Source organism: Taudactylus pleione, unplaced genomic scaffold (assembly GCF_031769625.1).
Source record: "Taudactylus pleione unplaced genomic scaffold, aTauple2 ptg001956l, whole genome shotgun sequence".
In the NCBI taxonomy this organism is placed as follows: Eukaryota; Metazoa; Chordata; class Amphibia; order Anura; family Myobatrachidae; genus Taudactylus; species Taudactylus pleione.
The window spans coordinates 2,283,892-2,298,562 of record NW_028286352.1 but is presented as its reverse complement, the minus strand read 5'-3'; the positions used below and the strand labels follow the sequence as shown (position 1 = coordinate 2,298,562).

The 14,671-nt window shown below is 44.4% G+C and overlaps 1 protein-coding gene across 16 annotated transcripts in view; it reads right to left on the bottom strand.

Moving 5' to 3' along the window:
* The window catches only part of GPHN (gephyrin), a 383,133-nt gene that overhangs the window by 124,572 nt on the left and 243,890 nt on the right, over positions 1-14,671 (bottom strand). For 10 of the 16 annotated variants that reach the window (XM_088465310.1, XM_088465314.1, XM_088465311.1 and 7 more), the window contains 2 exons: positions 7,973-8,062; positions 4,493-4,579 (listed from right to left, as the gene is read on the bottom strand). The exons of 5 other annotated variants lie outside the window; for them this stretch is intronic. In XM_088465310.1, coding sequence (XP_088321436.1) covers positions 4,493-4,579; positions 7,973-8,062 — 177 coding nt within the window. The remainder of the gene's footprint in view (positions 1-4,492; positions 4,580-7,972; positions 8,063-14,671) is intronic. One more of the 16 variants, XM_088465315.1, reaches the window with a different exon arrangement.

Sequence of the window (14,671 nt, the reverse complement as noted above, 5' to 3'; positions counted from 1 at the left end):
ACCACGTCACTTGGTTATCTTTTAGCCTGAACTGTTCGCATGATTGCAGTAGGAAAATGCTACCACAAGAATAGCGAGCAGTTCAGACGCCTTTCGATGTACTCGATTAATCTAATAAATAGCGGAGATGATGTATGATGCGAGTGACCAGGGGGCGTCTTTACAAAATAGCGAGCGCATGTTTCGTTCGCTCGCTCAGACATAGAGGCATCAACAGGCCGCAAAGAGCGAGCGCTCAATTTAAATAGCCAGCCCCTTTTTCAGAACGAGCGTCCGCAAATAGCGTCCGGCTCTGAATCAGGCCCACTGAATGATTAGTGGTGATTAGTATTGGATGACTGTGATCTGATCCTGAAGAATGTTTGTGGTCTCTCTCTCTGTAATCTAGACAAGCGCTACACTCTTTGTTTTATATCGCTTGTCATATTGAAGATAATTGCATGGATGGCGGTATCTGTGTGGATGAGACAATTTGCACCATTTGATGGGAGGACATAAGCGGCTCGGGGTAATTCTTGCCGAGTGTGGATTAGGGACACGTATGAGATAAAGGGGGAAAAAAAAAAGAATCATTCCCTTCTTTATTAGATGGTGCACTTTCTCCTGGATCTGATCCCAACATTCCAATGGGACGCATTTTGCACCTTCCACTTCTTCTTTAAAGTGCATTTTTAGCAGGACAATTGTTTTGATATTTTGTTGTGGCATAACAGAGGCAACAGAATATACAAGATCAGTTCAAAAAATAAGGTAAGAAGACCTCTCATTGCGTAAATTTATTCAACTCATACATACAGATGTGCCCACATACATCTATCCTCCGTGTGCTACAAGTCGCACTAAACATTACGCGGGAGCTCAGTGTGACTCGGTAGCGATGAGTGTCTATTAGTGCATCTTTTTACCTTCAAATGCGTCCTATTCGCACAGAATATAGTGTGCACAAGCAGCTTCTGCTGAGTAAAATGATATGAAGCATGCCTATGTTCTGTGTGTGTGACTGCGGGTGTATCTGCAGCCACTGGAACGTAGCATTTTGTATGTAGATACACCCACAGTCGCACACAGAACATAGGCATACCGCATATCATTTTAATCAGCAGAAGCTGCTTGTGCTATTTGTATTGCTGTGCAAATAAGACGCATTTTAAGCTAAAATGTCACAGGAAAAGACGATTGGGCGCTACCGAGTCACGGCATGGTACGACTAGGAGGGCTGTTTAACACACAAAAAGGCTAGGTGTATGAGGACACATCTGTATATGTATAATCAATAGTATGGCCTTGGTACAAAATATTTTTCCACATGGTCCCCATACTTGTTTAAGTATTTGTTCCAATGGTACACCAATGCATCTATCCCAACATATAAGAAATCAGTATCAAACGCCTGAAGCCAGGACATGACGAATTGCTGAACTCCACCGTCTGTTGCGATTCACTTTCCATCCAGGTGCTTCTTGAATAGTCCAAAGAGATGGAAATCTCAGGGCTGTAGGGAGGATGGTCCAGTACCGCCGTAACAACTCACACGTATGGTTGGCTGAGTGTGGCCTGGTGTTAGCGTGCAGCAATACGATGCCTGTTAGCAGCAACCTAGGTTGGTTTTTGACTAATTGACCTCCGCAACCGGCTCAATGCGTCACAATAGTGGTCAGCATTCACAGAATCTCTCTTGGTGAGGAAATCAACAAGCAGCATGCCCTTGTGATCCCAAAACACTGTCGCCATGGCCATCTTTGCCAATGGAGTGTTTTGAAATCCTTCAAAAGGGTAGGGACGCTGCACATTTCCATGTCATGGATTGTTGCTTCATCTCTGGTGTGGGAGGGTCGGTAGGGTGTGAGAGGGAGGTTAGGCAAGAGGGTTAGATACTTTTATAAAACAGTATTAATATATCATATTCCCTACCACACACACGGGTAAGTAACGTCACTATCCAATTAAACTACCAGTATGTCTTTGCAATGTAGGAGGAAATCAGAGCAAACAAGGAGGAGAATGGACAAACCGCACAGTGTCTGAGAAACTCCCCCTTATACCGATATTAGTCCATGCACCAATAAATAGAGCATGAAGCTGTGAACACACTATATGATATATATCGTACGATACAGATGTGTCTTCATACATCATTGTTGCAGTCGCACCAAACAGCCTCTCTGGGCCCGCCAGGTCCCATGCGACTCTGCTAGCGCCAGGCGTCTTTTTTGCTGAAATTACTTCTTCGGCCCGTATTCAATTAGAAGCGAAAAGCCATGATCGGAGAAATGGTTTCGCCGATGTGATGTTTTCGCCACTTTTCCCGCTTATTGCTGGTACGTTTTCACATGTACGAAAACTCCATAGGCTAAAACAGGCAAAAAAGTTCCTCCACTCAAAGGCAGGAGAAGAGATGTGTGAAATCCCTATTTATGGCTAAAAAAGTGGGGACTTGGTTCAGAACCCTTTGGACCCCCCCTCCCTAATAACTATTAAGGCAAAAAAAACTTTACAAAAAATATCGAAATAACCCCTAAAAATGACAGGTCAATTTTGGGGCGAAAATGTAAAAAAAAAACCATGGAAAATGTGTCTAAATTACAGGGTCTGTATGGATGGTTAAGGTGTTTTTAGGATTGCAGGGGGCTGCAGCAGGTGTTGTAAAATGCACTTTATTCATAAAAAAATATACTAGTACCCATTGTAATGTACCCCCAGGTTTTTCCATGCCAAGTTACATTTAAGAATCAGTTGCACACAGATATACAAGTGTCGCATATCACATTAATTAGTACAGTCTTAGTCACATTGCATTACAACGAAGATCGATTTTGTCAAAAAAAGACGCCCGGTGCTGGCAGAGTTGCACAAGACCTGGCCGCTCACTCGCGCCAGACATATCATGCCGTGTGGCGTATTGAGGTTAGATGTAGGAGGACACATCTGTATATCATTCCGACGTGGATTCTATTGATTATAGTGTGTAGGTCCGATCCGCTGTTCACGACTGTCATTCATCGCATCGTCCCGACTGTTCTTCACAGCAGATGGGACGATGCAATAAATGACGCAGTGCTGTTACGTGCAGACACATCGCCTCGTCGTACGCCAGATCGTGCAGTGTGTACGGCTTGTGCGATGTATCGTGACGCGCCATGGCATGATGTGTACCGAGCTTAACTCTGACTGAGCAGCTAATGTCACTTGCAGAGGCAGCCACCATCCAATCAGAGTTTGGAAAACACTGATACTTAGCGCTGCGATCATTTAAACAGGAAGCATGCGTTTTATTCAGCGTGCAGTGCTGGATCCCGGGGGCAGGCTTCCTCCAGTCTGCACAGCGGCAGAGCTGTGATGTGTAGAAGAAGCCGTCTAGGTCACTTTAGTCTGACATGAAGTGGAGCTGTCAGACTGCACTGTGCTAGCTCCAGGGCTGGCTTTCTTCATACCTCCCAGCTCTCCTGCTGTGTGCGCGTGTGCTGAAGGGGGATGGCCCAGTAGTGAGCACACTGTGCTGAATAAAGTGCTTTCTCCAGGGCGATCCCCATTTTTTTTCTATGGACTATATAATAAACAAAGCCCTATGTAGTAAAGCAAAAATAAATAAATAAATAAAGCAACAGAGCCTGGTGACACATCCACGTTAATCCTGGCTAAACAAAACAACGCAGAGCAAAGCAAAGGTTACACAACAACGAAAGCAACAGGATGATCATGCAGAGAAATACTGGTGAAAAAAATAAATATGGTTTTAATAATAATAATAAATACTGTAACATCATAAATGTATATGTAAAAGTTTCCATATAATATAGGAACTTGGGGCCTGATTCATTACCAATCGCAACTGCGATTCCGCACGCAACTGCCCGATTCTTGTGTACTGTGCATGCGTATGGGATCGCAGTGACTGCGCAGACCCATCGCAGAGTGATTGACAGGAAGTGAGGGTTTGGGGGGTGGTGACGGGTCTGGTCGGCGAAACGCAGGTTTGCCAGTGCGTTTGCACGCTGTTACAGGGGTGAGCATAAATTAGCCACTGTGATGCGATACGCAGCTTGGGATTTCACTGCGTGTGACGAGGTTGGCAATGCCTAGGTCAGACCTTGGGCAAGTGTGCGTGAGACTCCGACGGTACACCATGTTACCGATGGTTTCGCAGACTTGCAAAGAATTACGGATGTGCGTAAGGTAAAGTTAGGCTGCAATGGCATTCATTAGCATATTTCCGCAGTGGGACTGCGTGCATAATCAGAGCTGCGATCCGTAATGAATCAGGTCCTTGTACTGCTATACAAGCTGTTTGAGAGCTGTTGTTCTTAATTATCGGTAATTTCAGAAAGAGAAATGATTTACAGTAACAGCAGGAAGTCTAGAATGCATTACAAAGAAATCTTCCCCCACAAGCAGAAAATATTGCAACATTTACATATATATTTGGGAATGTTACTAGTCGGTAATTACAGTAGTATGCTCATTTATCCTTTACATGACGGTCAATGGCTCTTACCATATTGGCTGCATATTGATGGGAACCCGGAATGGGCATGTGACCTTTTGCCATGAATTCTGCAGGGTTGGCACAGGGTGGATGAGTCTGATGGACAACACACAATGAACTATGGACATGAGCATCAGAGAAGAATAACACAATCCATGCACAATACATCAAACAGCATGAAAATGGCAAAAATATTTTATGGGGTGAGCTTGACGTGCAACTTAACAATATCTCACAGCTATTATTACGTGATAGCCCTCAGGCTAATTAGCTATTGAGGATCATGGGGCACATAGGAAATTACATTGCAGCATTGGAAATTCATGTACAGGTCCTACTGTCAGTCCATATATCTGGTTAGCTTCCATATTAAAGACAGGATGGGGTTAACCTTTATTAGATATTGCTCAGTACCTCCGGCCTGGCACACACAGAGCACCAGCATGTCCTTTATCTAGGTGCTCGTGTGTCAATGTTCCGCCTCTCTGGGGCCCCAGCTGGACTAACTTCCCACACAAGATGTTTATCCATGTTATAGAGGACAGAGGTCGGTGATGTGAGCCTGTTATAACGGCGGCAGCAGCAGTGGCCTTACATGAGTGGGACCTCTACTGGTTAGAGTCTTGAATGACCTCTGGATGTTGGAGAAGCCAATACATGATTAGAGAGGATGACTGCACCAATATCAGTATAAGGACCTGGGGAGCATTTGTAGCCATGCCTGGTCCCGCCTTCTTCAGCACTCAGAGATCACAAATACGAACCCCCCTTAAAATTGTGAGGACTAAGTTGTCATATTTACTTTTTATACACCAATCACATCTAAAGAGACATTCATGCAAATGCATTCTACAAATCCTGGTGCCTCTCTCAAAACAGCAGAAAAATCTATGTTGTTATGGGACGTGGGAACGGCCAGTGTTCACTCTGAGGCTGCAGGGATAATGCAATCTAACCTTGTGCATACAGTACAGTAAGCGTGGAGATTCCACATGGTGATAACATGGCAGGCAGTAGGCTATGGACACATAGGTACTGCAATCCCCTTTCATGTCACGATTACAGATGTGTCCTCATATACCTAGCGTCTACATGCTTATACTCCGCAAGGCAACTGGCGCAACGGAGAAGTTCCGAGGCGTAACATACTGTAGTTTTCTTTAAACAACGCGTCTTATGCGCATGGCAGATGCAGAGAAACACCGCTCATAGTGTATTAGAGACGCCGGGCTGCGATTTAACCGCACTGGAATTAATTTTACACACACAAAAAGTCCCAGATGAACTTTGGGTGAGAAAAAGCCGCGGCAGCTGCATCTCAAATTCAGACGCATTCTCACACAGATATAAAAGTGTCGCACTTCAAAGTGGTCAGAGCAATCTAGCAATGTAGTTTTATCGCTTCCAGTTATTTCAGTTATATGAAGAAGAGGCACATTTTGAGCGAGAAAGATGCTCTGCGCTGCCAAGTCGTCTAGGGCCTGGTGCACCGCGTGGGGCTATTTGCCGCAACTTGAGCAGGGTTGGGTATGGGATCCCAGAATACCGACAGCGGCATCCCGACAGTCAGAACCCCGACAGGGTAAGGGAAGTATGATGACCCTAACCATCCCCCTAACCCCACCTTTCCCGCAGCCTAATCCACTCCCCCTGCAGTCTAACCCTAACCCCCCCACCTCAGCCAAACTCTAACCTCGCGCAGTCTAAAGCTGCCCATCCACTAGACGAGCTGAAAACTACAGCATGATTAGGACATTGTAATCGTGCAGTCGTTTGTCAGTCTGATGAGCCTGCACTGAACGGGCAGTCGTAAAGTGCAGGCTCATCAATCATCTACAAACATGCTCAATGATAGATGTCTTTTGATGACTAGCGGGAGCTCGCATCGCTGGTTGTTTTAGACATTTTAGTGAACGATCTACAAACGATTAATGAACGATAACGACATCGTTATCGTTGAATCGCTCAATTTAATCGCCCAGTGGATTGGCAGCATAACCCTTACCTTCCCCTGATGCTTATCGTCGGGATGTCAGTGGTCTGCATTCCGGTATCCTGACCGCCTGAACTACATCCACTTGAACAATAATGTATGAGGACACATCTGTAGTCTCTATAGGCGCTTTTTTATTTTCCGTCTAAAGTAACATTTGATTCCAAATTTCTTAGTTTAGCTCCAAATAATATAATGAGAGAACATCCCTAATCTGTCCAAATTTAGGTCTTCCCGATGATTAATTGTAGCATTTTCTATGACAAGGCAAGGATTCTAACCACATAAACAGATCCGGACAAATTACCCACAGGTGCAATGTTATATAGTGTTGGAAAATTTAATACATTAGAAAATTATGTGGCTTAGGTAATAGGGTGCGAGCTGTAGCCGCTTCGGGCACTCCTGGGAGTCTTCCCGTATTTTTAAAGCGGCAATCATTTTAAAGGCAGAACCAGCTTGCTTTTGCCTTTAAAATGATTGCCACCTTAAAAACATAGGAAGACTACGCTAGAAGGTGTTTCGAAAGTAAATAAGATTGCTGCTGACTTTAGCCACCTGTGTCATTCTTTGTTCTCGATTACTGCCTTCTGGTGAGTGTTAGCGGGATAGTTTTTTTTTTCTTGCCAGGATTACTAGTTTGTAATCTTACATTTTTATTGTACTTTTATGTCATTTATCTGACTGTGAGTTTTCTTGCACCACAATTTCGCTGATACATTTGTAATGTGGATGTGACAATACATTTTGATTGATTGAGAAGCTTCCGCAGCAGCTCGCAACCTATTACATGAGTCCTGGGTGTTCATTTCATGTTACAAATTGTGTTCGACATTAGATTCTAATTAAGGTTTACTGGCCAATTAACATAAATGAAGACATTAAGGTGCGTACACACGTTACGATAAAAATGCACGATATGAACGATAACGATATTGATCATATAGTGTATTTTTCGGTGCCTCCAACCCACCAATGACCTGCGAGCGCAGACACGTATGGATGATAACGACATCGTCCATTGACCGTGCAAGCAGGCCAACCTGGTTGATATCGACCAGGTTACTAAAGGGACCCGTAATCGTTGATCGCGGGTCGCTGGTGGGTTGTTGGTGTGTTGGATGATCGATATCGATCATCCAGCACTACGGGAAGGTGCAGGTCGATCAGTCAGTGATATAGTTATCACTGACTGATCGTACTGTCTGTACGCACCATTAGACAGCGCCAGCAACGCATCAGCTAGTACACCAGAATCTGAACATCTAGACCAGATTATAGTGGTTAGACCACAGGGCAAATACTGTACCAGCCCTGTCATTTTTATACGATCAAGTTGCTGTAGGTGATATCTGTGCTGCATAAAACATCACAACTGAAGGAATGTATGCATGTTTCAAAGATTTGACAAAACAGTAGCAATGAGCTTCAATGCATCATAAAAGTATAGATGAGAGCGGAGGGTGTACAGTATGAAGACACGCATTGGCTCTTACCATTGCTGCTGCACTGATGGAAGCATGATGGGAACAACTGTGTTCTGGAATCTTGTGAACTTCAGCATGGCGGGTGATGGGCGGATGGGTCTAATGAACAACATACAAAGAACTGGGTATATAGGATCACAACACAACATGGAAATATACATGCAGTATCATTTCATTCACATACATGAAAACGTCGCCCCAAAGCAAAACTACTGCTCATTACTGAAATGGATGAAGGATGCTTAATGCAGACCCAGGAAGTAACTGAAAACTAACATACCTCCCAACATGACCCTCTCCAGGAGGGACGCAATGCTCTGGTCCTGGACTTCCCTGGTAATTTATGATAGGTGGCGGGTCCAGAGGTGGGGCTGCAGGACAGTCAAAAATTCAAATAGGGGAGTCACACCAACTGCCAGTGAGTCCCAGCTAGTGATGTTTGGCAGCATGTGAAATGACAGTTGGTGTGACTCCCCTATAAGAATTTTGAACTGTGCTGCAGCCCCGCCTCTTACCAGGGAAATCCAGGACCAGAGCATTGTGTCCCTCCTGGAGAGGGTCATGTTGGGAGGTATGAACTAGGGATGTGCAGGCTCGGATTAATTCGGATTTTCCCGCCAAAAATCGGGTCTCAGAAAGAGTCAAAATGTCATCTTGATTGGTGTGTCCATGAAGGATGACGTTTTTCCCTTTTTCTGAGACCCGAATTTTGGTGGGAAAAATCGAAATTTGGCGACAAAATTTCTAACTAATCCGAGCCCTGCACATCCCAGATTATGCATATTATATATATATATATATATATATATATATAGAAACAATGTCAGGTGGCATGTCGTCCTGAGGAAGGGGTACAATACCCCGAAACGTTGACCCACCAAATAAAATCCCCGATGAGGGTACTGTTTACACTACTCTCCAAGTGCCGCCTGACATTGTCTCCATATCGTTTTGGGGGTGCTGTCCTCCAGGGATATATAATGTAACATACTGTAACGTGGAGTTGTGTGATTCTGTTACTTACACCAGCCTCTGTTTATAAAGAACTGGATAATAATTTCTCTTCGTAAGTGAATGCATGCAGACCGACCATATATATATATATATATATATATATATATGTATATATATATATATATATAATAGAGTAAGCTGTATTATTGGTGGGTGGTTGAAGGCAGGTGGATGATGATGGAGGAGGGTCCCCAGCTCTAGAAAACAACGTGTGATTGGCTATATGCTACTGGTGTAGACCTATTAGATCTTCAGGGCCACAGAGACATCAGATGCTAGAGTGAATCATGGGCAATTGTGGGGGTAGCAATCGTGGAGCCATTGCCATGCCCCACTCATCACATTACACTTTGTTACAAATGTGCGTGTCGGCGCAAAACCTCCCCAGCTGACGTAGGTAAAAGGTACCCGCCCCACCCCCCTCTTGGGCCCCTGCATATCATGCAATAGTTGCAGCTACGTATATAGGTGCAATTGTGATGTTTCGAGTGAGCGCAAATTGCAGCCAACTCTTTATCAGCCCCAGTAAGAGAATATTACAATAGGAGTAAGCCAGCAACCAGGAAGGCCTGAACTATTGTTGAGTGCTTCTGTAAAATGGCCGCTGCATCGTAGCACTACGCATGCTGATTCAGAGACTCAGTCCCGCGCACACAACACATATCAAATTCATAAGCACAGTCTCCTGGTGCGACCCAGTCGCATCGCCTTGCCACTTAGACGCATTTTCTGCAAAAAAGACGCCTGACGTAGCAGAGTAGCACAGGACCTGGCGCCGAAAGGGGCTATTTGGTGCGACTGCAGCAAACTATGCGAGGACTCATCTGTAAGACTGGTTTCCAGCCATAAATTTAATAAATGATTTAAAGAGTTTATTTAATTGTGGAGTAAATGACAAATTATGGTCATTTAAACTAATGTAGGATCAGGTTATTACGAAGACAACTACAGTGCATCCGGAAACTATTCACAGCGCGTCACCTTTTCCACATTTTGTTATGTTACAGCCTTATTCCAAAATGGAATAAATTAATCTTTCTCCTCAAAATTCTACACATAATACCACATAATGACAACATGTAAAAAACATTTTGAGATTTTTGCAAATTTAATTAAAAAAGAAAATCCAAGAAATCACATGTACATAAGTATTCACAACCTTTGCTCAATACTTTTGGCAGCAAATACAGCCTTAAGTCTTTTTGAATATGATGCCACAAGCTTGGCACACCTATCTTTGGGCAGTTTCGCCCATTCCTCTTTGCAGCACCTCTCAAGCTCCATCTGGTTGGATGGGAAGCGTTGGTGCACAACCATTTTCAGATCTCTCCAGAGATGTTCAATTGGATTCAAGTCTGGGCTCTGGCTGGGCCACTCAAGGACATTCACAGAGTTGTCCTGAAGCCACTCCTTTGATATCTTGGCTGTGTGCTTAGGGTCGTTGCCCTGCTGAAAGATATACGTCTCCCCAGTCTGAGGTCAAGAGCCCTCTGGAGCAGGTTTTCATTCAGGATGTCTGTGTACATTACTGCATTCATCTTTCCCCTCTATCCTGACTAGTCTCCCAGCTCCTGTCGCTGAAAAACATCCCCACAGCATGATGCTGCCACCACCATGCTCCACTGTAAGGATGGTATTGGCCTGGTGATGGGCGGTGCCTGGTTTCCTCCAAACAGAACACCTGGCATTCACGCCAAAGAGTTCAATCTTTGTCTCTCATGGTCTGAGAGTCCTTTAGGTGCATTTTGGCAAACTCCAGGCGGGCTGCAATCTGCTTTTTACTAAGGAGTGGCCTGATTGTCCTTCTGGAAGGTTCTCTTCTCTCCACTGAGGAATGATGTAGCTCTGACAGAGTGACCATCGGATTCTTGGTCACCTCCCTGACTAGGGCCCTTCTCCCCCGATCACTCAGTTTAGACGGACAACCAGCTCTATCAAGAGTCCTGGTGGTTCCGAACTTCATCCATTTATGGATGACGGAGGTCACTGTGCTCATTGGGCCTTCAAAGCAGCAGATCTTTTTCTGTACCCTTCCCCAGATTTGTGCCTCGAGACAATCCTGTCTCGGAGGTCTACAGACAATTCCTTGGACTTCATGCTTGGTTTGTGCTCTGACATGCACTGTCAATTGTGGCACCTTATATAGACAGGTGTATGCCTTTCAAAATTATGTCCAATCAACTGAATTTACCACAGGGGGACTCCAATTAAGCTGTAGGAACATCTCAAGGATGATCGGTGGAAACAGAATGCACCTGAGCTCAATTTTGAGCTTCATGGCAAAGGCCGTGAATACTTATGTACATGTGATTTCTTAGTGTTTTTTTTATTTATTAAATCTTTAAAAAACTATTTACACATTGTCATTATGGGGTATTGTGTTTAGAATTTTGAGGAGAAAAATGAATTTACTCCATTTTGGAATAAGGCTGTAACATAACAAAATGTGGAAAAAGTGACGCGCTGCGAATACTTTCCGGATGCACTGTGTGTGTGTATATATATATATATAATCCAATTTACCTCTTGGCTTAACATGTGATTGTTCCTATTGCTAAGATTTTATCTCAGGTTCATGAAACTGTTAAAAAAGAATAAAAAACCTGGATGATGCATAACATGTTGGAAGGGGTCTGTAAATGAGAGGCTGTAATAGTATTGGGACCATTTTTAATAGCCTATAGCATCTTTATAAAAAAAAAAAAGAATACATTTTTAAAACACCATGAGTTATATGTGTCACATGGTGATCTACAGTACTTGGAAGTTGGATTGTTAGTTACTAAAAGACAGCGGGCATGATTCAGCAAGGATCGCAGTTGCTAATACGCATGCAATCGGCAGATTCTTTCGCACTGCGCATGCAAACGTAGGCGTGTCAGTGCGTTGGGACGCCGTTGCAGAGGCGTGCATAAATTATCCACTGTGTTACCATACGCAGCCTGAGGCCTCATAGCATGCTCTGAAGTTAGCAGTTCCTGAGGTCTGACCTGCCTTAACTGTGCGAATGGATCCGATGTTACTGATTATTTCGCTATGTTGCTAAGGTATATGGATGTGAGTAAGTGGAAGTGGGCGTCCTTATGTTAGGCTGCGATCACAATGCAAATGCAATAATTTGCATATCACCGCTGATATTAGCAATTGCGTTGCGTGAGTATTAGCAGAATAGCAACCCATGCTATATCAGGCCCAGTGTTTGTAAATGTTCTGTGGGTAACTATGGGAACCACAGGGGACAGCAGCTTAATATAAACTGTGATGTCTGTAGAACCATTTACCTGACTTAACTGCGCATTCAAACACCCAGCACCAACAATTTCTCGGAAAGTCAATATACAGATGTGTCCTGATACATCTAGCCTCAATCTGCCACGCAGTGTGACTTGTCTGGCGTGAGTAAGCCGCCAGGTCCTGTGCCTCGTTGCTAGTGTCTGGCGTCTTTTTTTCGCCGAAAATGCGTCTAAGGCCCGAATTCAATATAGTTTCGCACCCGCAATAAAGTTCCGCCTGCCGGACTTTTGTCTACATTGCGTCTTTTGGCCGCAGAAGCTTATCGCGCGCGTCCCCGCTATTCGCCGTATTCAATTCCTTAAGACGCGAAAACAGTGACACGCGAAGTCAGAACAGGCAGAAAGCGGTGTCAGAATCGGGGAAATCAGCCTGAACCCCCCAAAAAGATGCAGAAGCATTGGGGATCAATGTAGTAGTGCCCGATTAGTCCTAATAAAACTGTTTGGGGTACTTAAGTTGATACAATTGCCACTAATTAGCGTCTTTGCACAAGTGGTGAAGAATGGCATTAAGCAGTATTTTTTGGAGAAAATAAATAGTCCAGTCAAATTTGGGGTACCTGAAAATGGGTGCTGGCATCTTTTAATGTCTCTAAAGTGCAGTTTTAATAATTGCGAATTTCCACCCTCATAAAAGCACCTGCAATCCGAAATAAAACACTTGGCCCCTTCTTAGAGCACCCCCAGAACCTTGTTTCGCTAGTTTTTGAATTTGTCCCCCCACTTTGTGCTTTATGCCATTCTTTACCACTTTTGCATGGACGCTAACAAGAAGCTATTTAAACGACTTAAATACCCCAAACACTTTTATTAGGGGTATTAGTACACATCTACATTGATTCCCTATGTTAGTGCATCTATTTTGGGGGTACAGACTGACTTCCCCACTTCTGACAGTACTTTCTGCCTGTTCCGCGTTCGCCGTTTTCCATTTTCGCGTGGGTTGGAATTGCATAGGACAAAAAGCGGGGACGCGCACAAAACGTTTTCGCCTCTGAAACAGGCGAAGGAGGCGGAAAATCGGACAGGCGAAACCTTTCCGACTTTTAGCCTCTAATTGAATACGGGCCTTAGACACGTTTTTGGAGAGAAAAAAGAAGCAGAAAAGACACTCGGCGACAGAAGAGTCTCACGGGACCAGGCGCACTGAGGAGGATTTTTTTGGCGCAACTGCAGGAAAGATGTGTAAGGACACATCTGTGCCACAAGACAGAAAGAGAGTGATGAAGGTTTGCAAATTAGTTTATAAGTGTCGCATGTTGTTGACATGTACTCAGGGATTACGATCAATGCCAGATTTTTTAAATCAATGTGGCAAAAACATACTACATTATAAATTAGCATAACATTTGGGCTAAAGTCTATATTGACTATAAGTGAGGCCATACAGCAATTAAAAGTTATCTTAACTGGAACTGTCCCAAGTATTCTTTTACTGTAAACAAATTAATTTGTGCCATTGGAATGGGATTGAAATACCGGCGGCTGTTTAGCCAGCCGGTTCAAATCCCGACTGCGGATGCCCGACAGGATGAAGATCCTGACTGGGGCAGGTACCTAACCCTTCCCTGTCCTCCCCCTAACCCTCCCTTAGTGGTGCCTAACCCTAACCTCCTACCCCCCCCCCCCCCCGGGGGTGCCTAACCCAAGCACCCTCTTACCGCTCCCTAAACCTAACCCATTTGGGGGTTTGCCTAACCCTAATCTCTAACTGGTGGTGCGTAACCCTAAACCTCCCCACTAGGGGTGCCTAACCCTCCCACCCCCCAAACCTAACCCTGCTAGACTCCCTAATCCTAACACCATCCCCCCGCGGCTAACGCTAAGGACGCCCCAGACTTACCTTTGTTCGGGCTGGCGTCCTCAGCGTTCCAGCGTCAGGATTAACATAGGCATCAGTATTTCGACGCCTATGTTAAATCCCTTGCCGGGACTCCGATGTCGGGATTGAGACCGTTGGCCGCTCATAACTACATCCCGCGTCTGTTGTGGTTTCCTGCCTTCCAACAAGCAGAATGGGAGGGGTCCCAGTCTCAGATTCTCTTCCACTCATTCACTATCCTATCCCCATAGCCATTGCCTGGAATATGTGTAAAGCTGGGTACACATGTTACGACAGTGCAACGCAGCAATGCGTTGAGTGGTGTAATATTACACTGCGCGTGCCATACACACTGCACGAACTGCCGTACACACTGCATGTAACAACTTTCATTGAATTGTCCCATTGGACATGAGAAATCGGGCGTACATACTATATGATGTGTACAATATAGAATTCCGATCCGCATTAGAATGATACAACAGACAATATATCGTATGGTGTGTACCCAGCTTTAGTCCCTGACATACCACCTAAAGTTTTGTTTATTCTAATGAAATAGGATCTGCTACCCAACAA